Below are 27,497 nucleotides of genomic sequence, written 5' to 3'. Positions count from 1 at the left end.
TCCCTTGTACTCGCCACGAGAGCTATTTATCGCTTTAAGCGATACGATAGCCTCCTCACTCCGAAGGAATCTTCCTTTGTCGTATGAATCAGGCCGGCCCATTTTCTTCTACTAGACTTAAAAACAAAAGAGAAAAACATGGAGGACTGGAGGATCAAACACCGGTCTCTGAAATGATGCGGCTCACGCCTTGCCACTAGGTTACCGTCAGTTTCGTGCTAAGTTGATGGGCACAACCTTTGTTGAAGGTGAAGATCTGGTTTTTCACCAGATCTCTTGTTTCTGTTTTTTCTTTTCTTTTTTCTTCTCCATTTTTTCATTCTTTTTTTGCACTTTGTTTTCTTTCTTTCTTCCTTCCTTTCTTTCTTTCTTTTTTCGTTTTATTTTGTTTGTTTGTTTTTTCTTATCATTTTTTGTTTTCTTTTCTTTTTTCTTCTCCATTTTTTGTTTTTATTCTGTTATTTGTTATGTTTGTTTATGTTTTCACTTTACATTTTCTTATATATAAAAACGATAAAAATCGTAACAAAGTTGACATTGCCTAACGCCACACATGGCCAACAAATGTTCCTACTCTTTCAGGCTCACATCCAGTCGCCACCATCAAGGTGGTGTCCTTGACTTCAAAGAAATCCGTCAGTGGGCGGTTCTCAGGAACGGAGGTCACAACAACATGAGTGGAGACCTCGCTACAGCGCGACTCAAGCGTGCAAGCACAAGTCAGGCTCCTTCCTTGGCGGCAGCTTCTTGGAGGTCAACCAAGCGATCCCAGGCTCCAACTACACGTTCGATCAACGGACCCAAGTGGACATCAACATCCTGCGAGATCCACATCGAAACCTGCCACACGGGTCAGCGCCTAGTGACAACACCAAGGCTGTCTTGATTCGGCACAACATATATTTACGGAAGAATACCTGCAACAATTAACCACAATTAGAAAACATGGCGAGACGCCAGACAAAAAGCACGTCACAGAAGGACAAAGAAAGGGCATCCACCTCGGGCGACCTCCTGGAGCTTGGCTATTTGGTCGTATTGATCTGACAGTTTCACCGACATGCATTGCCCGACCTCTCGCAGGGCGGCCCCTCGGCAATCGAAGGGCCCTCACGCTTCCCTGAAGCTTCAATCTCATCCCGGATGGACTGGATTAGTCACCGTAGGTCGGCCTCTGCCACTCTCTCATTTTGCACCATTGCCCGGAGACTGGAGGTAATGTTTTGGTTGGAATCCCCAGCGTCTCGCGTTTTCAACAATAATTCCTGGCAGGAACAGGCCTCCAAAGCATCCAACTCGGCGATGCTCTGTTAATTGCTGGCCTCCTTCCAAACCAAGCTAAGACAACGACGAATCTCGCAATATTGCTCCTTGGCTGCTTCATCACAGCAATAACAAGCTATATCAGCAAAAAACAAGTCTACACCAATTAAATGCCAGTAAGCAGAAGGTAGGTACTCACAGATGCAATCGGATACTGAGGCCTCCAACGCAGCAGTTCGGGCCTTCTCGCTCTCTAGCAATTGGCGCCCCCTCTCAATCTTCTTGGTCAGCAAAGCGCCGCGCTCCTACAGGACCTACCAGCAATGGGATCAAAAATCAATACATTTACAGGCCATGTCTACAACACAAGCAATTACGAAAACAAGTGCACACATCCTGTCCACAAGCAATTACGAAATATAAGCAGCACGACGCGAAATAGAACACGACACGTCAGCCTAATCCAGAATGTAAAATCATCACTTAACTAACAAGCATCACAAGAGTATAATGAAAACAAAGCTAATGCATTAAAAGAAGGTTGCAAACCTTGATGAACTGAACAAAGAAAAAGCAGACTGGATAGATGGATTCCAGGTGAAACATTCGAAACTATACCCCAAATATCGTTCTTCTGTTACAGAAGATGCATAAACAATGGGTTCCTTGCCCGAAATTCATCATAGTAAGCTTGGTGCAGATTACTGTATCATGAATAGGATATTTAAGACCAGAACACAAAAGAGTTGCTGTTACATGCATATGCAAAAAAACTAAGCTCTAAAATTTGAACAGAGATGCTATTCTCTTACTAAGCTCTTAAATTTCTTCTCCCGGAACAGAGATGCTATTCTTTTGCAAAGCTTTTAAATTTATACACAATTTTGATAGAAACATGTGAGACATCCCTTGCTTATTGCTGATACTGCAACTGTAGTTTATATGAGTCTACTTTTGTGCTTCCATACACCTGTTATGAAGCATTCATCCTGACAAAAAAAACAAAGGATGACACTGGACTCTTCTACCAATTCTAGAACTTGTTCCTTTCTGAACCAAGCATCAACCAAAAAATCATGTCAAATTTGAACCAAAACACATATCAAACATCATATATATATATATATAGAGAGAGAGAGAGAGGTCAGAAAGGAGGGGAAGGATTGGGAGCAGGTCACCTAAGCAAAGTAGATCACGAGCACCAAAATCCTACATGAGGCAGCATGGTGCAGAACAAATTATTGGGATGGATGCCATACAACTTAGAAATGATGCCTGAAATGGAAAGGTTGCACAAGGCACTCAAGAATCATCTAAAGCACTTATAAATATAAAACAATAGAATATAGACAGAAGGGAGATGAGAATGTATCCTTAAATTCATAAACCAGGAACACTAACTGGGCTTTCACAAGATGCCTACACTTGAAAACCCGATGATTGTTTTCTGCAGAAAAATCACAATGGAATGGTATCAATGCATCATATGAGGAAATTGCAAATCATGGGGTGGAAGTGGAGAAACCATCATATACTTTGGCATTGATAAACTCGGTTATCCCGAAAGTTTGTAAGCATGGAGCTCTTCTATCTGAACCCAAACCTGCAAAGCAATCAACAACACGAGTCAATTCATAACCAAATCCAGAGAGAGAGAGAGAACTGGAACAAGGGCTCCAAGAGGAGGAAGCAAGCGAGGGGAGGAGGCGGCGCGCCAATTGCTCTGCTCGCTTCTCTGCACTTACACAGCTGCCTGGCTTCTGGTCCAAGCCAGAGAGGAGCAGCCGCCATTTGAGGAGCCCTGGCTTCCCTTCATCTTTTAAGTGGCCCGTGCTGGACAGTGGGAGATAAAGCCCTACCATTCCCCACCTGCTGCTCCTTGCGCCCCACGCCAGCCTCTCCTCCAGGGCCGGCACTGAAGGGGGGTAGAGGGGGCCGCCGCCCCAGGCCCCCAAGCTGCAGGGGCCCCAACCCAAGGTACGTACGCTGCTAGCTTAGGCTAGCCCACACACGCAGCTACGCATTATTTTGTTTTGGAAAAGGAGGTAAGCACTACATGGGCTGGACACGCAGATGTAACCACGGCAAGCCCACGCACGCAATCGCTAGTTCCTCGACTCATCATAACCGTACGTACTAGCCTCGAATGCACTCCTGTTCGCTTTCCTAATTCCCCTTTCTTTCAAGATCCAATCTTCCCGACCCCCCGGATCTGATTGCAAGTCGCCGTTTCGCCGGCGAGCTCCGCTCTCCTGTCTCCACTCGAGATGTCATCCACGTCGTGTCATCTCCGAGCGCACCATAATGACACGCCAGGTTGCCAATGGCAATCCCCTTCGTGTCATGGCGGAGCGCCTGATCAGGCCATTAGCAAAGCAGATCCAACCGCTCTAAGGTATACCATGTTATTCACTATTACTCCCTCCATTCCTAATTATATGTCTTCCTAGTGATTTCAAAAAGACTGCATATGGATGTATATAGACGTATTTTAGAGTGTAGATTCACTTATTTTGCTTCGTATCTAGTGCATATTAGCATCTCTAAAAAACTTATATTTAGGAACGGAGAAAATAGTTTATTATAAGTAGCCCTTCTTTGCACATATTCAACTTATGTTCAATTTTATTTATTTACAATATCGTTTTTGTGTGTATAAACTAATTCATATAAATATTAGTTTTGATTTGATTAAAGTATACATACACATACTAGAAAATTACTCATGCATTGCAACAAATATAAAATAAACTGATACATGTTGATAAACTTGAAACAAACACCCCGCTCTCGGTATATATATCACTACAAATATGTTAGGACTCATCCATAGTATATTCCTCTTACGCTCTGTTTGGATGTAGACATTCAAGACCTGGTATTTCATTGGCTCCAATGCCTAATATCCCAAGGCATTGGTATTGAGCTGCAATGCCACACTTTGTGTTTGGATGTTCTTGTATTGGGCACTTGGAATTCAAGGGACAGAGGAATGCCAAATCTTGTTTGGATGCGCATGGTGTAGAATTGGGCATTGTGAAATGTATGAACAATATAATAATTTCTTGTACAAGTTTGGAAATTAAATCTGATCATCATGCCATGCATTTGAGAGATTATGTATTATAATACAATAAAATTGCATGCAAATAATTTAAAATTGGCACAGACAACATCAGTTGTCCAAAATACAAGAAAAACTGGCTGAAAAGTGTACATAGGCAACATGAGCATATTATCATGCACTCGACAAGTTCCAACTCCTCAAAAAACATGAAAAACAGGCTGAAAACTGTACATTACAGTAGTATATAGCAACATATTATGATGAACTTGATAACACAATCAACTGTTCAAAAACATGAAAAATTAGGCTAAAAACTATATGTAACAGCCACATATCATGATGAACATGAGAACATCAATTTGTCCAAAAACTATCATCAACAGCAACATATTATGATAACCTTGCCAACAACATTACATATTATAACATGTCTCACACCATCCAGAACACATAGCAAGTCTTGTGCATAACAATGAAACTTTAGGACAAGTTTGAAGTCTCTCACAAACTAGGAGAAATAAGAGTAGCAACACACATACATATTATCCATCAAGAGCCATTCTACTAATTCAACATCAACAACCATTCCTTCCTGAAGTTCATGGGAAGCTCAAGAAGGGCTTGGTACAAGCGTTCGCTAAGGATCATCTTACCATAAGATCGCAAGATGTCACCACGAGCTAGATCAGGGATTATCTCAAGTGTCGCAAGGATTTCAGCAGGAGGTGTAACTTGGGGCAGAGGTAAAGGCTCGAGTGACTTCAAAGCATCATGAAATGAGCCTTTCATATCCCCAAGAAGGCACAGGATGTCATCACTAGTTTGTTGTTTTTTTGTGGCACTTCAGGAGAGGCTTCATTGGGTTCCGTAGTTGGTTCTACAACAGTTTCAGCACCAGTGACAGCACCTTCACCATTTGCATGATCTTTTGAGTATATGGTGGTGATAGCATCCCAATTCTTAATGACCCTGTTCTTGTAAAATCCTACTTTCTTGTTAGCCTGCACACACACACACACACACACACACAAAGAGAGAATTGTCAAACAAAGGTAGATCTTACATATGTACAATATAATCAAAATGTGGAAAGGATAAATTTCTTACCGCGACATATTTAAGCCACACATCTTCACTATCAATTGACAACTTGTTATTGACCCAATCCCACCCAAATCCACTTTGAGATAGCATCTTGCTAATGGCCTCGTAGTGCTTTTCAAAGGTTTTGCACCTTGAACTGATGTTTTCCTTTGTGATGGTCACAGAGCACTTCTCACGCACATTACCTATAACAGCACTGTAGACATGGGACTTCCATCCATTCTGGGCATGATCGCCATTGTTGTGATGCTCAACAAGGACCTCGAGTAGTGTAGTGTCCATTTCATCTGTCCATGTGAGGTAATTTCTACCAAATTTTTTTCCACCTCCTTCAGCCATGGTCCTACAAGAAAATGCATGCACATAATATCCAAACACAAAGACAACATAAGGTGCATGTAAGTTGAAACACAAAGACAACAAGGTAATGTCACACACACACACAGATATATATACATATTAATTTCATAATATGAGGCATGTACAGAATACCCAAAAGGCACGCATTCCACCAAAGTCATATCAAGGTTGATCCACACATCCCACCAAAGTCATATCAACTAGCTAGCACAAAAGAGAACACCATTATCTAGTCGACCCGCACATCCTACTCCAACTCTAGTTCAGCATGTCTCACGAGGTACTCGTCAAACATGTCATTAGCTAGCTGCTCCCTAAAGTTGGTCCATGAAGTGCTGACTTGAACACTCCTAATAAGTTAGCATCATCTAGAGGATCATCTTCGGAAGAGGCTATTTCATTATCCACTTCCTCGAGCAACAAATCATCCATCACATGCTGCCTATCCCTTGCAAATTGTGTAACACACAACAAGCATTAATAATTCGAACCTGCAATAATATTTGTTCATCGTAAGCATTTTCCATTTAGTTTGCATCTTATTCAGCACCATATGGACACATCATACCTGGTCCTTTATGTCAAAGAAAGATTGACAACGTAGGAAAGCCCACTTTTTCTTCCACAACCCAAATGTTCTCTCGACTACATTTCTAGCTCGAGAATGACGCAAGTTATACAGCTCTTTGGGAGTTTGGGGCTGTTGTTGACTTGATACCCACTCTTTTAAGTGATACCGAGTCGATCTGAATGGAGCAAGAAATCCCGGACCGTTGGTGTAACCAGCATCAACTAAATAATATTTCCCTAGTGTGTCAAGCAAGTGAGTTAGCTAACAATTATACAGAGGAGAAATGAATTACCAAGAGGAAGTGTCATACCCTGTGGTACGACAAATGCATCTTGGCGGCTCAACCTCATTGCATCACGCAAGACTCTTGAGTCAGAAGCTGAACCCTCCCAGCCAGGCAAGACATACATAAATTTCATATTCCAATCAACCACACCAAGCATGTTAGTGCTGATAGCTTGCTTCCTGTTCCTATATCTCCCTTGGTCACACACGGGCACACAAACATCAACATGACACCCATCTAGTGCTCCAAGTGCATTGCCAAACCACTTCCATTTGTAATCATCAGGTGGCTGAGTAGAAGGATCAGGAAGCTTAATGAACTCCCCGGTTAGAGATAGAATCGCTGTTAATACATCGTCAAAGTGGGTACTAATAGTCCATAAGGAGCGCTTGTAAGTGCCACGCAGAATCCTCATTTTGATACCATGGCCAACTACCAACAAGAACATTGCCACCTTTTCCTCCACGGAAACATAGACACTGTCATGAAGACCAGCCCTCTCACGCAACATGGTGCATAAGTCATGGAAGTTTCTTTTAGTTAAACGCAACTGATCATAGCATGTTACTTCTGCCCCATCATACATTCCTTTTAGCAAATACTTCCGATGAATGTTCTTTTCCTCATCGTCACTAAAACTCCCTAAATCCCTTGGTGCCCTCCTCGTACTAAGATATGCTATCCCAAGAAGAAACGATTCAAAGTACAGTTTGGTCAAAACTATCCATCTCCTCTTTCCTCTTTTGTTCTCCTCGTTTATGTAAGCAACCAAGTCCATGTCAGACATGGTGCAGCTACATTACATTTCACAAATTAGACATTCATGCCTCATTCAATCACACAAGTAAATATACAAAGACATGGTACAACAAGCATTTCAAAAATTATGCTACGGCTAGCTATTAAGGACAAGTCATCAATCAGCCATACGACATAAGCAAGCAAGATACCAATCAGGCATATAAGACAAGCTATCAAAAATTGTTGTACTAATTTATGCTACAACAAGATATCAAAATTTCAGCAAGCATTCAGTCATTTAAGACAGGGTACAACAAGCATTCACTATATAGTCAAATACTGAATATAGTTCTCTTCACCACATGAATGCATGGCCAAACAAAACTTATTTTTCCTTACTAATAGCAGAAATTATCTCTGAACATACCTTCAGTTGGTCTACAGGGATGTGCCAATCCAAGACAAATAACCTGCAGCAGAGTTAATTTAAGACAGATTAGTATCTTACTATGCAAACATATTGGGGAGGAGGGACGAACTGTGATGGGGAAGAGGGGGAGCGGCCATCAGATCTGAATGGGAGGGAGGGGAGGACATGGGATTAGGGTTGAGTAGGAGAGGGAGAAGGGCGGATGGGGGTGGTAGATGGACGGAGCTACCGCTGGTAGGGATGGGAGAGGGACAATCCAAGGGACGGGTCGCTAGCGGCCATCGAACCTGAAAGGGCTGGGGAGATTGGGGAGGGCAGGGGGAGATGAAGCACGAGGAGAAGGCCTACCGGAGCAAGGGGAGAAGGAGGAGGAGGAGCGGGAGATGGAGGAGACCTGCCGGAGATGGGAAAGGAGGAGGACGGCGGCGGGAGATGAGCACCCACCTGCGTCGCCGCTGTTCTCCCTTGTCGCTTCTCCTGCGGCCTGTCTTCTCTGTTTTAGGGGCAGGAATGGGGAGGGTTGAAGAGGTAAGCGAGCCAGACCGGGCAATTTCAGCCGAAAACAGACCAGGGAGGCAAGGTATTCGCACGGGCACTCGCTAGTCTTGTCGCGCTGTGTCCAATATCAGGCTATGATGCCACGACCGAATACCCAGTGCATCCAAACGCTGGCATTCGGGAGTTACAAATGCCAAATCCCAATATTACCTCTCAATCCTCACATCCAAACATAGCGTAAATTTGATCATTCGGTTTGCATCTAATGCATGTGATGTAGGTAATGGTATTGAAAAGAGACCCCCATTATGCATCATGTTTGTAGTAAATCCGTTAGTGTGTCCGAACCAGCCCCAACCTTTCCCGACATCATCCAAACAAATAACGCTATGTTTGGATGTAAGGATTGAGAGGTAATATTGGGATTTGGCATTTGTAACTCCCGAATGCCAGCGTTTGGATGCACTGGGTATTCGGTCGTGGCATCGTAGCCTGATATTGGACACAGCGCGCCAAGACTAGCGAGTGTCCGCGCGAATACCTTGCCTCCCCGGTCTGTTTTCGGCTGAAATTGCCCGGTCTGGCTCGCTTACCTCTTCAACCCTCCCCATTCCTGCCCCGAAAACAGAGAAGACAGGCCGCAGGAGAAGCGGCGCGGGAGAACAGCGGCGACGCAGGTGGTTGCTCATCTCCCGCCGCCGTCCTCCTCCTTTCCCATCTCCAGCAGGTCTCCTCCATCTCCCGCTCCTCCTCCTCCTTCTCCCCTTGCTCCGGTAGGCCTTCTCCTCGTGCTTCATCTCCCCCTGCCCTCCCCAATCTCCCCAGCCCTTTCAGGTCCGATGGCCGCTAGCGACCCGTCCCTTGGATTGTCCCTCTCCCATCCCTACCAGCGGTAGCTCCGTCCATCTACCACCCCCATCCGCCCTTCTCCCTCTCCTACTCAACCCTAATCCCATGTCCTCCCCTCCCTCCCATTCAGATCTGATGGCCGCTCCCCCTCTTCCCCATCACAGTTCGTCCCTCCTCCCCAATATGTTTGCATAGTAAGATACTAATATGTCTTAAATTAACTCTGCTGCAGGTTATTTGTCTTGGATTGGCACATCCCTGTAGACCAACTGAAGGTATGTTCAGAGATAATTTCTGCTATCAGTAAGGAAAAAATAAGTTTTGTTTCGCCATGCATTCATGTGGTGAAGAGAACTAGAATCAGTATTTGACTATATAGTGAATGCTTGTTGTGCCCTGTCTTAAATGACTGAATGCTTGCTGAAATTTTGATATCTTGTTGTAGCATAAATTAGTACAACAATTTTTGATAGCTTGTCTTATATGCCTGATTGGTATCTTGCTTGCTTATGTCGTATGGCTGATTGATGACTTGTCCTTAATAGCTAGCCGTAGCATAATTTTTGAAATGCTTGTTGTACCATGTCTTTGTATATTTACTTGTGTGATTGAATGTGGCATGAATGTCTAATTTGTGAAATGTAATGTAGCTGCACCATGTCTGACATGGACTTGGTTGCTTACATAAACGAGGAGAACAAAAGAAGAAAGAGGAGACGGATAGTTTTGACCAAACTGTACTTTGAATCGTTTCTTCTTCGGATAGCATATCTTAGTACGAGGAGGGCACCAAGGAATTTAGGGAGTTTTAGTGACGATGAGGAAAAGAACATTCATCGGAAGTATTTGCTAAAAGGAATGTATGATGGGGCAGAAGTAACATGCTATGATCAGTTGCGTTTAACTAAAAGAAACTTCCATGACTTATGCACCATGTTGCGTGAGAGGGTTGGTCTTCATGACAGTGTCTATGTTTCCATGGAGGAAAAGATGGCAATGTTCTTGTTGGTAGTTGGCCATGGTATCAAAATGAGGATTCTGCGTGGCACTTACAAGCGCTCCTTATGGACTATTAGTACCCACTTTGACGATGTATTAACAGCGATTCTATCTCTAACCGGGGAGTTCATTAAGCTTCCTGATCCTTCTACTCAGCCACCTGATGATTACAAATGGAAGTGGTTTGGCAATGCACTTGGAGTACTAGATGGGTGTCATGTTGATGTTTGTGTGCCCGTGTGTGACCAAGGGAGATATAGGAACAGGAAGCAAGCTATCAGCACTAACATGCTTGGTGTGGTTGATTGGAATATGAAATTTATGTATGTCTTGCCTGGCTGGGAGGGTTCAGCTTCTGACTCAAGAGTCTTGCGTGATGCAATGAGGTTGAGCCACCAAGATGCATTTGTCGTACCATAGGGTATGACACTTCCTCTTGGTAATTCATTTCTCCTCTGTATAATTGTTAGCTAACTCACTTGCTTGACACACTAGGGAAATATTATTTAGTTGATGCTGGTTACACCAACGGTCCGGGATTTCTTGCTCCATTCAGATCGACTCGGTATCACTTAAAAGAGTGGGTATCAAGTCAACAACAGCCCCAAACTCCCAAAGAGCTGTATAACTTGCGTCATTCTCGAGCTAGAAATGTAGTCGAGAGAACATTTGGGTTGTGGAAGAAAAAGTGGGCTTTCCTACGTTGTCAATCCTTCTTTGACATAAAGGACCAAGTATGATGTGCCCATATGGTGCTGAATAAGATGCAAACTAAATGGAAAATGCTTACGATGAACAAATAGTACTGCAGGTTCGTATTATTAATGCTTGTTGTGTGTTACACAACTTTGCAAGGGATAGGCAGCATGTGATGGATGATTTGTTGCTCGAGGAAGTGGATAATGAAATAGCCTCTTCTGAAGATGATCCTCTAGATGATGCTAACTTAATTAGGAGTGTTCAAGTCAGCACTTCATGGACCAACTTTAGGGAGCAGCTAGCTAATGACATGTTTGACGAGTACCTCGTGAGACATGCTGAACTAGAGTTGGAGTAGGATGTGCGGGTCGACTAGATAATGGTGTTCTCTTTTATGCTAGCTAGTTGATATGACTTTGGTGGGATGTGTGGATCAACCTTGATATGACTTTGGTGGAATGCGTGCCTTTTGGGTATTCTGTACATGCCTCATATTATGAAATTAATATGTATATATATATCTGTGTGTGTGTGTGACATTACCTTGTTGTCTTTGTGTTTCAACTTACATGCACCTTATGTTGTCTTTGTGTTTGGATATTATGTGCATGCATTTTCTTGTAGGACCATGGCTGAAGGAGGTGGAAAACCTTTGAAAAGCACTACGAGGCCATTAGCAAGATGCTATCTCAAAGTGGATTTGGGTGGGATTGGGTCAATAACAAGCTGTCAATTGATAGTGAAGATGTGTGGCTTAAATATGTCGCGGTAAGAAATTTATCCTTTCCACATTTTGATTATATTGTACATATGTAAGATCTACCTTTGTTTGACAATTCTCTCTTTGTGTGTGTGTGCGTGCAGGCTAACAAGAAAGTAGGATTTTACAAGAACAGGGTCATTAAGAATTGGGATGCTATCACCACCATATACTCAAAAGATCATGCAAATGGTGAAGGTGCTGTCACTGGTGCTGAAACTGTTGTAGAACCAACTACGGAACCCAATGAAGCCTCTCCTGAAGTGCCACAAAAAAAACAACGAACTAGTGATGCCATCCTGTGCCTTCTTGGGGATATGAAAGGCTCATTTCATGATGCTTTGAAGTCACTCGAGCCTTTACCTCTGCCCCAAGTTACACCTCCTGCTGAAATCCTTGCGACACTTGAGATGATCCCTGATCTAGCTCGTGGTGACATCTTGCGATCTTATGGTAAGTTGATCCTTAGCGAACGCTTGTACCAAGCGCTTCTTGAGCTTCCCATGAACTTCAGGAAGGAATGGTTGTTGATGTTGAATTAGTAGAATGGCTCTTGATGGATAATATGTATGTGTGTTGCTACTCTTATTTCTCCTAGTTTGCGAGAGACTTCGAACTTGTCCTAAAGTTTCATTGTTATGCACAAGACTTGCTATGTGTTCTGGATGGTGTGAGACATGTTATAATATGTAATGTTGTTGGCAAGGTTATCATAATATGTTGCTGTTGATGATAGTTTTTGGACAAATTGATGTTCTCAAGTTCATCATGATATGTGGCTGTTACATATAGTTTTCAGCCTAATTTTTCATGTTTTTGAACAGTTGATTGTGTTATCAAGTTCATCATAATATGATGCTGTATACTACTGTAATGTACAGTTTTCAGCCTGTTTTTCATGTTTTTGAGGAGTTGGAACTTGTCCAGTGCATGATAATATGCTCATGTTGCCTATGTACACTTTTCAGCCAATTTTTCTTGTATTTTGGACAATTGATGTTGTCTGTGCCAATTTTAAATTATTTGCATGCAATTTTATTGTATTATAATACATAATCTCTCAAATGTATGGCATGATGATCAGATTTAATTTCCAAACTTGTACAAGAAATTATTATATTGTTCATACATTTCACAATGCCCAATTCTACACCATGCGCATCCAAACAAGATTTGGCATTCCTCCGTCCCTTGAATTCCAAGTGCCCAATACAAGAACATCCAAACACAAAGTGTGGCATTGCAGCTCAATACCAATGCCTTGGGATATTAGGCATTGGAGCCAATGCAATATCCAGGTCTTGAATGTCTACATCCAAACAGAGTGTTAGGGATAACACACATGCCATTGTCGTCGGCTGAGTCTTTTAAAGAGCAAAGATGGTTATTAGTATTATTATTATGATTTTCATGCAAAGGGGCCCCCGAGTTTTGGTCTCGCCCCGGGCCCCCAAAATCTCAAGACCGGCCCTGCTCTCCTCCACCCCGTGATGTGTGCACCGCCTAGAGCTCATGCCTCGTGCTTCATCCCCCCGCCGCTAGCCTAATGACCACCCCTGCTCCTCCACCCCCACAGTAAAGACCCTGTCGCCCTGGTCTTCCACGACGACAACCTGCGCCTGATCCGGGCAAAGGGCAAGCAATGGGGAGGCAGGGATGAGGAAAACGGGAGGTGCAAGAGGAGGCTGGATAGGAAGTTGAGATGGACGTCGGCAAACGAGGGATGAAGGAGGGACATACGCGTGACTGGGGCTAGGGTTCATATGGGGTTGCACGCAAAAGCGAAGACGCCAAATACGGGCAGTACAACATGCGGCATGTGAGGATAGGGTCGCTCGCACCCATGAAGGGCTCACCCAGGCCACTAGGGAGGAAGATCGAGCCCATCGGTGAGGGATATTGAAAATTAACCGCGCGGTGAAAACTAGCGGAACAAATCTCCGAGACGAACCAGTTGGCCAAAAGCAACTCAATCGAACGGCTAACGAGGCTTCAATCTAGGGGAGTGCTGGGAGGCTGAGTTCGCCAACCTCATTATAGGTTGGAATGTTGATGACATGATCATGACTGGCGACGACCCCGAGTATATTGCCTTTGTGAAGGCACGTCTTAGTGAGCAGTTTCTTATGTCTAATCTTGGCCCCCTTCGCTACTTTCTTCAAATAAAGATCTCTTCTACTTCTGGTGGATATATTTTTCTCATCGTTGTCAGACTATTCTTTTGGATATATTTTTCTAATCGTGATTGAACTCTTCTTTTTTATATGTTGATGACATGATCATCAATTGGGACGACCCTGAGTATATTGCCTTTGAGAAGGCACTTCTTAGTGAGCAGTTTCTTTTTCTTATGTCTGATCTTGGCCATCTTCCATACTTTCTTGGGATAGAGGTCTCTTCTACCACTAATGGCTTTACTCCCTCCGTCCGGAAATACTTGTCGGAGAAATTTCAGGTAGTATTTCCCAAGACAAATATATCCAGAATCTTCTTGCTCGTGCTACTCTTATTGATGAGTGTACTATTGAGACTCCCATGGAGCTCAATGTTCACCTTCGTGCTACTGATGGTGACCGTGTCTGATCTGACATGTCATCGTCATCTTGATGGGAGTCTTGTCTATCTAGATGTCACTCGTCCAGGTATCTCTGATCATGTCCATATTTTCAGTCAGTTTGTCTCTGCGCCCACATTGGTTCACTATAGTCACCTCCTTTGTGTTCTCCGATATCTTCGTGGCATGATCTCTCATTGTCTATTCTTTCCCTGCTCCAGTTCATTACAGCGTCAGGCCTACTCAAATGCTACGTGGGCTAGTGATCCCTAGGATTGTTGTTCACTTTTTGTTTAGTGTTTTTCTTGGTGGTTCTCTCATTGCCTCTCAGACAAAGAAATAGACTGTAGTTTCAGGTTCGAGTGAAGAGGCTGAGTCACGAGCTATGGCTCTTTTGACAGCAGAGGTAACTTGGTTACGATGCTTACTTCAGAAGTTTGGTGTTTCTGTCACTACACTCTGCTCTTGTCTGACATTACATGTGCTCTTAGTATTGTGAGCGACCCTGTGAAGAATGAGCTCACCAAGCATATTGGTGTTGATGCTTTTTTTGTGCATGTTGTTGTGCAATATTCAGGTTATTGCCCCTCACTATGTGCCTACCGAGTTACAGTTGGCGGATTTCTTTAGATAGGCCCAGACTAGAGCACAACATGACTTTTATCTCTCCAAACTTGGGGTTGATCCATCATGAGTTTGGGGGGGGGGAGGGGGTGTGAAGAGTTATATATGTAGCCATGTACCCCTTTGTATTTTCCCCGTTCTATAATGTTTTTTTTCATATAGTAACACACTTGCACGTTTGTGTATAACAACATGTGGCCACCTGGAAATACAAGTTGCATATTTCCTAACAGGTACGATCCCTCCTGGTTAATGGCCAAGGACTTCTTAGCATTTCGTCTTTTAATGTTCCTCGATTTACCATGCAGCTCATTTTTGGTGGTCAAATTGTTGACTCTGGTTGTCGGGTAATTCTCGACTTTGACTCATGCTTTCTTCCAGAACGTCACACTAGTGCTCTCCTTGGTGCTGGCCCCCGATGGCTTGACTCAAAGGGCCTCTAGGAGCTTGATTGGCTTCACCTTCCCTCCGTTGCCACCATCACAAGTCTCTCCACCTTTGTTTCCTTGTCTACCAGCTCTTTTCAGCATTGCGAATCGCCTTGGACACTTGTGTGACTCTCGTCTCTTGTCCTTCATTCGGTGTGGTCTTCTTGAAACGTGTGGGGCCTTAATGCACTGACGCGAACCATTGCCCTCTGTGTTCGTCTCAAGCACCCCCTTGGTGATTGTCAACCTTATATGGTCCTTCCGCTGATGCAAATCGCTTCGCTTTGCATCATGGTCCTTGGGTCGTTACCGGTGACTACTTTATCTAGCAGGCAAGGGATAAGAATAACACTAACCAAAAAAGATAGATGGTCAAATTTCACCATTTCCTTAATGACCTTGAGCTTTGCAAGATCAACCTCGTTGGTTGGAACTACGGTTGGAGCAACAAGCTCCTTCATGCTCACCGACAAGGGCTAGCACGCCAGATCACAACCCTCATGCTCAAGGTTGACACTGCGAAGGCATTCGGTTCAGTCTCATGGCCCTTCCTCCTATGAACGCGTGGCACGCTGACATTGGCGGCAGATTCACCTAGTGGGTCTAAATGATTCTACCATGGACATCCTCAAAAGACATCCTCAACAAGATGCCCGAAAGGCATATTCTTCACCATTGTGGCATGTGGCAACATGACCACTTTTTGTCATTGTTGTTTCTTCTATTGTGCTGGTGGTGCTCGATGCCTTGTTGGTCCATGTGAAGAGCGTTGTCATGTCGGAGCCATCGCACTGGCATCCATGAAGCACCTCATGTCACTGTACGATGTCGACATGGGCATCCTCCTGTCTTCGACATGCGGCAACCTGATCTTGGTGGCGTGTCAAACTTATGCACCAACTTTGAAAAGTGCTCCTTTGCACCAAACTGCTGCAGCATCGTCCAGATTTAGGTGATCAATTTAAGCTTCGCATGTGCTTTCTCATTGCTCCCATGCACCTACCTCAGCCTCCCCTTGTCGTGCAAGAAGATTCAAACGGTCCACCTGTGGCCTCTTCCAGACAAAGTTCTCAACTTCCTCCCCACTTGGATTGAGAGTCTACTTAACATAAGACCTCCTGTCTTCAACGTGCGTCAACCTGATACCTCCTGTCTTCGACGTGCGTCAACCTGATCTTGGTGGCGTGTCAAACTTATGCACCAACTTTGACAAGTGCTCCTTTGTGCCAAGCTGCTGCAGCATCGTCCAGATTTAGGTGATCAAGTTAAGCTTCGTATGTACTTTCTCATTGCTCCCGTGCGCCTACCTCAGCCTCCCCTTGTCGTGCAAGAAATATTCAAAAGGTCCACCTGTGGCCTCTTCCAGACAAAGTTCTCAACTTCCTCCCCACTTGGATTGAGAATCTACTCAACATGAGAGGCTCCTCAAATTTGCTCTCCATCCCAGATTATCAAGCCATCGCCATAAAACTACCTCTATGTTTACTTGAGGAGATCGAGAACTGCATTCGCGCTTTCCTTTAGAGCGGGACCGACATAGTCAACGATGGGCAATTTATGGTTACCTGGAGCAAGGTGTGCTCCATGTGGAACTCAGCGGCTTCAGAATCCTTGAGTGCATCTCTCATTTGTTGGGCAGATTCCTTGTTGAGCAGGGTACACTTCCTTAGTTCTCTTGTCCTGGTGCTCATGCTCAGAATGATTTTGCTGAGCGCAAGCATGGTCACCTTCTTGAGGTGGCTCATGCGTTGATGATTGTCATGGTTACCTTCTTGAGGTGGCTCGTGCGTTGATGATTGTCGCCTCTCTTGCACCTCACTTTTGGGTTGACGTAGTTTCTACTCCACCTATGTCATCAACATTCATCCTTCCTCTGCTCTACAAGGTGACATTCCTCTCGAGCGTTTTTTTGGTCATTCTCCTAACTCAATGATTCCTTTGTTTGCTTACATTTGCTACATTTTTTTGGCACCCCCCCCTCTCGAATGCAGCAAAGTAACTGCTCAGTTTGTTGAATGTGTCTTCTTAGGTTACAGTGATGAGAAAGGGCTATCGGGTTGGGATTCTGTCAGTCGTCAATTTCTCGGGATGTGACTTTTGATGAGTCTCGTCCTTTATATGCCGGTGCTACATATCAACGCGCCATGGCTAAGATCTTTGATGAGATCATACATAAGATTGTCGAGTGTTATGTAGATGATCTCATTGTAAAGGTGGTATCCTATGAAGAACATCTTCAACATCTCCAAATCATACTCGACCGCCTAAGGCAACATGCACTCAAGTTAACCCCGTTGAAGTGCACCTTCATGGTCTCGTCAGGCATTCCAACGGTTTCTCATTCGACATCAGGTAATAGAAATCAACCTGAGTAAAATCAAGGCCATACTCGAAATGCCTTGTCCTCAAAACCTTAAGGAGCTGTGTTTGCTCGTCCATCCTCTCCTTTGGCCTCCCCCATTGAGGATATTTGTTTCCTCACCTTTTCCAATACACCTATCACTCAAGTATTTGCTCTCGTCCACCCATCCCACCGTGTCTTTCCGTAGTACTATTGTAGACCCCACACCGTCATCACATGCGGCTTCCCCACCCCGTTTATTACCTGAGACTACCTCTCCTAGCTCATCCCCGAGGCCGCCCTATTGACTCCACCTCATCTTCGTTACTTCATTGACCATCCGCGTATTTTGGGTTCATCTGATGAGCCATCTCCCTCGACTACTATCTTCTTCTATTGGTAATGCACTGCCTCCAGCTCAACCTACTTATGGCTTCCGAGCTCGCCCACTTCCTCTTATTGATGCTTATGGTTAGTCTGGGGCCACACTTCTTGAGACGACTTCTTATCTTGACAACGTTGTTCGTGCCAAATGGCAGCATGCGACAACAGCTGAGATTGATGCTCCTGCGTGCATCGGCACAAGGGATATCATTTCCCTTCGTCCGCCTGCTCGTCTCATCACTTATAAGTGGGTCTACAAGGTTAGTTAAGCCTCTGACGGTTCTATTGAGCATTACAAAGCTCGTCTAGTGGTGAGAACATGGTCATGACTATGATGAGATATTTTCTCCTATACAGCCCAGATGACCACTCTTCGCACACTTTTTAATGTGGCTTCTGTTCGCCACTAGTCTCTCTCTCTCTCGCTCCCTCCCTCTCAGCTTGATGTCAAGAATGCCTACATGTAGCCACCACCTGGGTGTTCCCTTCCTAATGGCATGGTCTATCGTCTTCGTCACTCTATATGGTCTTAAGCAAATCCCTCATGCCTGGTTTGAGCACTTTGTCTTAGTAGTGACTATGGTTGGTTTTTCGGCCAGTGCTCATGATCCTTCACGTTCTATCCACCATTCAACTCGTGGTCCAACACTTGTTCTATATGCCAATCATCACTGGCGACAAAGTACATTGCATTTGTGAAGGCTCGTCATAGTGAGTTTCTTATGCCCGATATTGGTCCTCTTCGCTACTTCCTTGAGACTGAGGTTTCTTCTACCTCTAATGGCTTCTTTATTTGCTATAAGAGAAGTATAGCTAGGATCTTCTTGCTCGTGTTGCTCCTACTAATGAGCACACTGTTGAGACTCCTATGATTCTCTTGGAGACATTGTTCTCTTAAAGTTTCGGTCCATCTCCCTTTGCCTCGAAAGGAGGTCATCGCTACTATACTGTCTTTATAGATGACTTCTCTCAGCACAGCTAGATATACTTTATTTCTTCTCGTAGTGGTGTCTTATCCATATAAGTGTTTTGATGACATGGTTCACACTAAGTTCTCTACGCCTAGTCTTGTATTCTGTGATGACTCTGGTGGAGAATACATCTCCACGTTGTTGCTTTGAGTCCTTGTCGAGCAGGGTACTCTTGCTCAGTTCTCTTATCCTGGTGCTCATGCTCAGAATGGCGTGGTTGAGCGCAAGCATCATCACCTTCTTGAGAAGGCTCATCCATGGATGGTCACTGTCTCTCTTCTACCACACTTTTGGGCCGAGTCTGTCTCCAGTTCCATCTATCTCATCGACCTTCGGCAATCCAATCCACTACACTGTAGAGTGGGGGTCTCCTTTCGAGCGTCTATTTGATCGTTTCCTGATTGTTTGACGCTTCAATTGTTAGGTTGTGTTTGTTGTGTCCTTCTTGCTCCTCGTGAACTCACCAAACTTACAACAATGAGCATAAGGGATATCATTGTTAGGATCATGTTGGTCGTCAGATGACTATTTCTTGGGATATGACTTTTGATGAGTCTCGTCCCTTCTACCCGCGTCCATCTTCCCCGACCTTTTCCATGGAGGATATCTGTTTCCTCACTTTTCCCGACACTCCTATCACCCTTGTTGAGCCCTAATCCATTCCTCGTACTACTCCTCTATTATTCCAGATTCAGCACCATCATCACCTATGATTTCCTCACCTCGTCTGTCACAGAATTCTACACCTTTATCACCGGTGGCTTCCTTGTCTTCATCACTTGAGTTTATCTCGTTGATTCTTCCTCGTATTCTTCCATATTTGCCTCACTTTTATACACGTCATTCACGTGTTGTGGATGTGTCTACTGATGTGCCATCTTCCCCGTCTCATCCTACTTATGGGTCCACGTCCGCTTTTGCCTGTTGCCCGCCTTAGTCTTTCAGTCTCTCGGCTTGATGTCAAGAATGGCTACATGTAGCCACCACCTGGGTCTCTTCCTAAGGGGCAAACCCCTCGTGCCTGATTTGAGCGCTTCAGTGGTGCCTGTGGCTAGTTTTTCGACGAGTGCTCATGATCCTAAACATTCTGTCCACCATTCAACTCATGGCCAAACACTTACCCTATATGTCGATCATCACTGGCGATGACTAAGTACATTGCCTATGTGAAGGCTCATCATAGTGACTTTCTTATGTACGATCTTAGTCCTCTTTGCTACTTAAGATTGAGATTTCTTCTACCTCTAATGGCTTCTTTATTTCCTATAACAGAAGTATATCCAGGATCTTGCTCGTGCTGCTCTTACTAATGGCGCACTATTGAGACTCCAATGGAGTCAACGTCCACCATTGTGTCCACCTCCACTCCCTGTCAGTCTAGATGGGCATCCTTTGCTTTGTTGTGCAGCAGCACCAATGGCAAGCAGGAGCTCGGACAGTCGAAGCAGAGGACACAACGCAACCTAAAGTCGGGGCCAAGGGCGCACAGTAGTAGATGTGGGGTGCTTAATTAAGTGTGTGGCACAAAACTCACAAACAGGAGAAGAACACCAAGCCGAATCAGCTGTGAACAGAGAGTGCACACGCACATGGGATGTTGGATCAAGTTCCTCTGCTGCCACCGCCACCAGTCTCTCCACCTTTGTTGCATTGTCTACGAGTTATTTTCAGTAGTGACATCATCACCTTGGGTCACTTGTGTGGCTCTCATCTCTCATCATTAGTTCGACGTGGTCTTCTTGGATACGTCTCCAATGACGTATTTAAACCATCGAGTTGTCACCTTGGTAAACAGGTCTAGTTTCCTTATAGTCATATTGAGACAGTGTCTCGGCGTCCTTTTAACCTTGTTCACTCTGATGTGTGGGGCCCATCTCCCTTTGCCTTGAAAGGAGGTCATTGGCAGTATATTATCTTTATAGATGACTTCTCTCGACACACCTGGATATACTTTATTTCTTCTCGTAATGAGGTCTTATCTATATATGTGTGTTTTGCTGCCATAGTTCACGCTCACTTCTCTACGCCTATTCGTGTGTTCTGTGACGACTCTAGTGGGGAGTATATCTCCAAGTTGTTGCATGGATTCCTTGTTGAGCAGGGTACTCTTTCTCAGTTATCTTGTCCTGGTGCTCATGCTCAGATGGCGTGGCTAAGCGCAGACATCATAAGCTTCTTGCGACGGCTCGTGCGTTGATGGTCTCTGCCTCTCATCCACCGCACTTTTGGGTCGAGTCTGTCTCCACTTCCATCTATCTCATCAACCTCCATCCACTACTTTGTCGGGTGGCGCTGCTTTCGAGCGTCTCTTTGATTGTTTCCTGATTATTCGGCGCTTCAATTGTTTGGTTGTGTTACTATGTCCTTCTTGCCCCTCGTGAACACACCAAACTAACTACTAAGTCCGTTGAGTGTGTCTTCTCATGATACAACGATGAGCATAAGGGATATCGTTGTTGGGATCATGTTGGTCGTCATATGCCTATTTCTCATGATATGGCTTTTGATGAGCCAGGTCCCTTCTAGCCGCGTCCACTTCGACCTTTTTAGTGGAGGATATCTATTTCTACAATTTTCCCAACACTCCTATCACTCCGGTTGAGCCCTTATTCACTCGCCGTACTACTCCTACTTCTCCGATTATTGCAGATCCAACGCCATCATCCCCGATGATTTCCTCACCTCGCTTATCATAGGATTCTACACATTCATCGCCGGTGGCTTCCTCGTTCCATCACCTGAGTTTATTCCAATGATTTCTACTCGTATTCTTCCATCTTTTCCTCACTTTGATACACACTATCTATGAGTTGTGTCATCTTCCCCATCTCAGCTTACTTATGGCTTGCATCCTCGTCCGATTCCGCATGTTGACTGCCTTGGTCGTTGGCACTACTTTTCTTGAGCCGGCTTCTCATTGTGAAGTTGCTCATACCAAATGGAACCTTGCGATGGTGGAGGAGAATGCTTGAGCGCATCGGCACATGGGATACTATTTCTATCCCTCCTCGTGTTTGTCCCATCACCTGGTGGGTCTACAAGATTAAGACTCGCTTTGATGCTTCTCTTGAGGGTTACAAAGCTCGTACTATCACTCGTGGCTTTCAGCAGACGCATGGTGCTGATTATGATGAGACATTTTGCTCCTGCAAACCATATGATCTCTGTTTGCCACTAGTTTGTGTCCCGCCTTGATGTTATGAATGCCTTTCTTAATGGTGAGCTACGTGAGGAGGTTTACATGCACCCACGACCTAGTTATTCTACTCCTGATGACATGCTTTGTCGTCTTTATCGCTCTCTCTATGGCTTTAAGCAAGCCCCTCGTGCCTGATTTGAGTATTCTGCCTTTGTGGTGGCTACCGCTGAGCGAGTGCTCATGATCCTACATTGTTTGTCCACCTTTTTGCTCTTGGTAGGACTCTTCTGCCATATGTTGATGACATGACATTCACTGGCAAAGACCCCCGAGTATATTGCCTTTGTGAATGCACGTCTTAGTAAGCAGTTTCTTATGTCTGATCTTGGCCCTCTTTCAAGAAAAATAATCCATGATCTTCTTGCTCGTGCCGCTCTTACTGATAAGTGCACTGTTGAGACTCCCATGGAGCTCAATGTTCGCCTCTGCTATTGAAGATGACTCTTTGTCGGATCTAACACCTTATTATCATCTTGTTGGGAGTCTTGTCAATCTGGCTGCCACTCGCCCGAAAGAAGAAATAGACTGCACTGCCCCTTGTTCGGGTGCAACTCCTCCCGAAGCATCGTTGCTCCACCGTCCTACACCCTCTACCATATGCTCTGCAGCATTGCCGTCGTGGTCAGGATGGTGGCAACCTTGCTAGTGGCGATGCCTCTCGCACAATGTCGCAAGAGCCTTCATCCTCTCAAGTGGCATGAAAGGAGGGGATAATGTCGCCATTGCCGCTGGCGTTCTCTCTCTACGATCGTGATTTTTTTTTGAATTTATTGAATTGCTTACCACATGTGACACGTGCGGATCATGAAGTGTTTGGGAATGAGACTAAGAAATATGGGAAATGAGATAATGACGGGCGCATTAGGGGAATGAGGCCTAAACATAATTGCTGAGATGAGTTATAGCTACCAAAATCATTGGTGCATTCTTCTCCAAAGTAGGACACGCTTTTGATGCAAACAGGATCGAGTGGGATTTACTCATATTCTATCCAGTCCGAACGATAATCTTCTTTTATTTGGCAAACTTTAACCCTTGCTTTCAAAAAATAATTTCACCCAAACAGTAAATATATCATTGACCATAATTCTTTATACATCACACCATATCCTTAGTGTTAATCTTCATGAACTAGCCAATGCAAACCAAAAGTCCAAAATAATGGAAAGGGCTAGACAATTCACGCAACCTAAAGTCTGAACTAATGGAAAGGGCTAGGCAATCCACATACACACTTTAACACTTACAATCTAATAACATATAAGGCGAATTTGACAAAATAGTTAGAAATTCAATAAATGTTCACAAATTCAAAATATATGTTTGCGAATACGAAAAATGTTCACCAATTCCAAAAAAGATTGTGGATGCAAAAAATGTTCACTAATTCCAAAATATTCACGAATTCCAAAAAACCTGTGAATTCCAAAATTGTTCATGTATTCAAAAGATGATCACATATTCAAAAATTTCACACATTCAAAACAAGTTCGTGCATTCAAAAAATGCACATGAATACAAAAAACTATTCACATATACAAGAATACGTGAATTCGTAAAATTTTCACGTCGAATTCAAAATATGTTCGCGAACTACGTCTTCTTCTGTTGGCAACGCACCACCTCCAACTCATCCTACTTATGGCTTCCGAGGTCGCCCACTTCTACCTATTGACCGCTATGGTTATTGCACCGCTCTTTCCGAGACGACTTCTTATCCCATATCGCAACATGTGATGGCATCGAGGAATGATGTTCTTGCCCACATCGACACGTGGAATCTCATTTGCCTTCCTCATCGTGCTCGTCTCATCACTTGTAAGTGGGTCTACAAGCGTAAGACTAATGGTTCTCTTGAGCATTACAAAGCTCGTCTAGTGGTGAGAACATGGTCATGACTACGATTAGACATTTTCTCCTATATGGTCCAGATGACCACTCTTCACACACTTTTCGATGTGGCTTATGTTCGCCACTAGTCTCTCTCAGCTTGATGTCAAGAATGCCTACATGTAGCCACCGCATGGGTATTATCTTTTTGATGGCATGGTCTGTCGTCTTCGTTGCTCTCTATATGGTATCCTCGTGTTTGGTTTGAGCACTTCGTCTCAGTGGTGATTGTGGCTGGTTTTTCTGGATGCTCATGATCCTTCACATCTTATCCACCATTCAACTCATGGTCGAACATTTGTTCTAGATGTGAATCATCACTGGCGACAATGTATGTCATTTGTAAAGGCTCATCATAGTGAGTTTCTTATGTCTGATCTTGGTCCTCGTCGCTACTTCCCTGAGACTGAGGTTTCATCTACCTCTAATGGCTTCTTTATTTCCGAAGAGAAGTATATCCAGGATCATCTTGCGTGTGCTGCTCTTACTGATGAGCGCACTGTTGAGACTCCTATGGTGTCAACATCCACCTTTGTGTCCACCTTCGCTCCCTACCAATCTACATGGGCATCCTTCGCCTTGCTGCTAGTTGCTACGGGAACTGTCTCAATCCCACATCCCTTGTTCCCTTGTTGGGCGACACCAAGACCGGACACTCAAGCAACACCAATGGCGAGCACGAGCATGGACAGTCGACACATACCTAAAGCCGAGGCCAAGGGCGCACAGTAGAAGAACGTGCGGTGCTTAATCAAGTGTGTGCCACACAACCTGTAAACATGAGAAGCACACCAAGCGAGATCGGCGGGAACGAAGAGTGCACAGGCAGGTGGGATGCAATCAAGTCCCTCTGTTGCCACCGCCGCCAGTCTCTCTGCCTCTGTTGCCTTGTCTACCAGTTATTTTCAGCAGTGGCATCATTGCCTTGGACACTTGTGTGGGTCTCATCTCTCGTCATTAGTTCAACGTGGTCTTCTTGGATCCATCTCCAACGATGTCTCTAAACCACCAGGGTTGTTGGCTTGGTAAACAGGTACAGTTACCTCATACTCATAGCGAGACAGTGCCTCAGCGTCCTTTCGACAATGTTCTTTGATGTCTGGGCCCATCTGCCTTTGCCTCAAAAGGAGGTCATTGCTAGTATACTATCTTTATAGATGACTTCTCTGAACAGTTGGATATCTTTTATTTCTTCTAGTAGTAAGGTCTTATCTATATAAGTGTTTTGCCGCCTTGGTTCCACTCAGTTCATTACGCCTATTCCTGTGTTCTGTGATGACTCCGATGGAGTGTATATCTCCAAGCTGTTGCATGGAGGTCCTTGCTGAGCAGGGTGCTCTTACTCAATTCTCTTATCCTGGTGCTCATGCTCAGAATTGCATGGCTGAGCGCAAGCATCATCACTTTCTTAAGGCTCATCTATTGATGGACACTACCTCTCTTCCACCACACTTTTGGGCCTAGTCTATCTCCACTTCCATCTAACTCATCAACCTTCGGCAATCCAATCCACTGCTATGTAGGGTGGTCTCCTTTCGAGTGTCTATTTGATCGTTTCCTGATTGTTCGACGCTTCAATTGTTTGGTTGTGTTTGTTGTCTCCCTCTTGCCCCTTGTGAACGCACCAAACTTATTGCTCGGTCCGTTGAGTGTGGCTTATTAGGATATAACAATGAGCATAAGGGATATCGTTGCTCAGATCATGTTGGTCGTCGGATGAGTATTTCTCAGGATATGACTTTCGATGAGTCTCGTCCCTTCTACCCGCGTCCATCTCCCCGACCTTTTCAGTGGAGGGCATCTGTTTCCACTCTTCCCGACACTCCTATCACTCTTGTTGAGCCCTGATCCATTCCTCGTACTGCTCTTGCTTCTCCGATTATTCAAGATTCAACACCATCATCTCCTACGATTTTCTCACCTGCTTATCACAGGATTTGACACATTTATCACGGGTGGTTTCCTTGTCTTCATCACCTGAGTTTATCTCGATGATTCTTGCGCGTATTCTTTCTTATTTGCCTCACTTTTATACACGTCATTCGTGTGTTGTGGATGCGTCTATTGATGTGCCATCTTCCCCGTCTCGGCCTACTTGTGGCCTGCGTCCTCGTCCTCTTTCGCCTACTTACCGCCTTGGTCTTTCAAACATTGGCATTGTTGTTCTTGAGCAGACTTCTTATCTTGATGTTGTTCATACCAAATGGCACCTTGCCATGATAGTGGATATTGCTACTGTTGAGCGCATCGGCATGTGGGATATTGTTTCTCTTCCTCGTGTTCTTCCCATTATTTGGTGGGTCTACAAGGTGAAGACTCGCTCTACTGGTTCTCTTAAGCATTACAAAGCTCGTCTTGTGGCTTGTGGCTTTCAGCGATAGCATGGCCCTGATTACAATGAGACTTTTTGCTCCCACGGGCCATATTCATCATGTGTCTGCGCCTCGGCTTGATGTTAAGAATGCCTTTCTTAATGGTGAGCTGTGTGAGGAGGTTTACGTGCAGCCGCCACTTGGGTATTCCACATCTAGATTCCCCTATTCATGTTTTTACTGTCAAATGGAACTTCCCTACCAGTTGATAGTCGAGTCACTCTTGCGCTTCGTCTTTTCATCTTCCTTCTTTTGCTCATCTTCCTTGACTTTACTACAATAATTGTCCGTGTGTTGTGCATTCTTCTAATGAGTCATCTTCGTCGACTACCATGTCTTCTTCTATTGGCAACACATGGCCTCCAGATCAGCCTACAGCCTACTAATGTCTACTGAGCTCGCCGGCTTCTGCCTATTAACTACTATGGTTATTGTGCTGCTCTTCCGAAGAAGACTTCTTACAGTGACATTTTTGTTCATGCAAAATAGCAGCATGTAATGGCATTGAATGCTCTTCCCCACGTCGGCTAGTGAAATCTCATTTCCCTTTGTCTTGCTCGTCACATCACTTGTAAGTGAGCCTACAAGGGTAAGACTCTGATGTTTCTCTTGAGCTTTACGAAGCTCTTCTAGTGGTGAGAACATAGTCAAGACTACGACTAGACATTTGCTCCTGTATGGCCCAGATGACCACTCTTCGCACACTTTCTGTTGTGGCTTCTATTCGCCACTAGTCTCTCTCTCAACTTGATGTCAAGAATGCCTACATGTAGCCACCACATGGGTATTCTCTTCCGGATGGCATGGTTTCTCGTCTTCGTCGCCCCCTATATGGTCTTAAGCAAACCCCTCGCGTGCCCGGTTTGAGCGCTTCATCTCAGCAGTGAATGCGGCAGGTTTTTAGTGAGTGCTCATGATCCTGCACATTCTGTCCACCAACTAACTCATGGTCTGACATTTGTTCCATATGTCGATCATCACTAGGGACAACTCTTACATTGCCTTTGTGAAGGCTCATCATAGTGAATTTCTTATGTATGATCTTGGTCCTCTTCACTACTTCCTTGAGAATGAGGTTTCTTCTACCTCTGATGGCTTCTTTATTTT

The 27,497-nt window shown here is 44.5% G+C and overlaps 1 protein-coding gene and 1 long non-coding RNA gene across 2 annotated transcripts in view; one reads left to right on the top strand and one right to left on the bottom strand.

Annotated features, from left to right (window-relative positions):
- Positions 1 to 5,490: 5,490 nt before the first annotated feature.
- LOC123081722 (uncharacterized) overlaps positions 5,491 to 27,497 on the bottom strand; it is a 33,731-nt gene continuing 11,724 nt past the window's right edge. The window contains exons 4-5 of the mRNA XM_044504264.1: positions 7,820 to 7,862; positions 5,491 to 5,777 (exon numbers count right to left, since the gene is read on the bottom strand). Coding sequence (XP_044360199.1) covers positions 5,620 to 5,777; positions 7,820 to 7,862 — 201 coding nt within the window. The 3' untranslated portion in view covers positions 5,491 to 5,619. The remainder of the gene's footprint in view (positions 5,778 to 7,819; positions 7,863 to 27,497) is intronic.
- On the top strand, positions 11,516 to 11,896 carry LOC123081723 (uncharacterized). Its single transcript, XR_006438772.1, has 2 exons — positions 11,516 to 11,635; positions 11,732 to 11,896. It is a non-coding gene; the product is annotated as an uncharacterized lncRNA (long non-coding RNA).

This window comes from Triticum aestivum, chromosome 4A (genome assembly GCF_018294505.1).
Source record: "Triticum aestivum cultivar Chinese Spring chromosome 4A, IWGSC CS RefSeq v2.1, whole genome shotgun sequence".
NCBI classification, from domain to species: domain Eukaryota; kingdom Viridiplantae; phylum Streptophyta; class Magnoliopsida; order Poales; family Poaceae; genus Triticum; species Triticum aestivum.
This window is presented reverse-complemented; position numbering and strand designations above follow the sequence as displayed.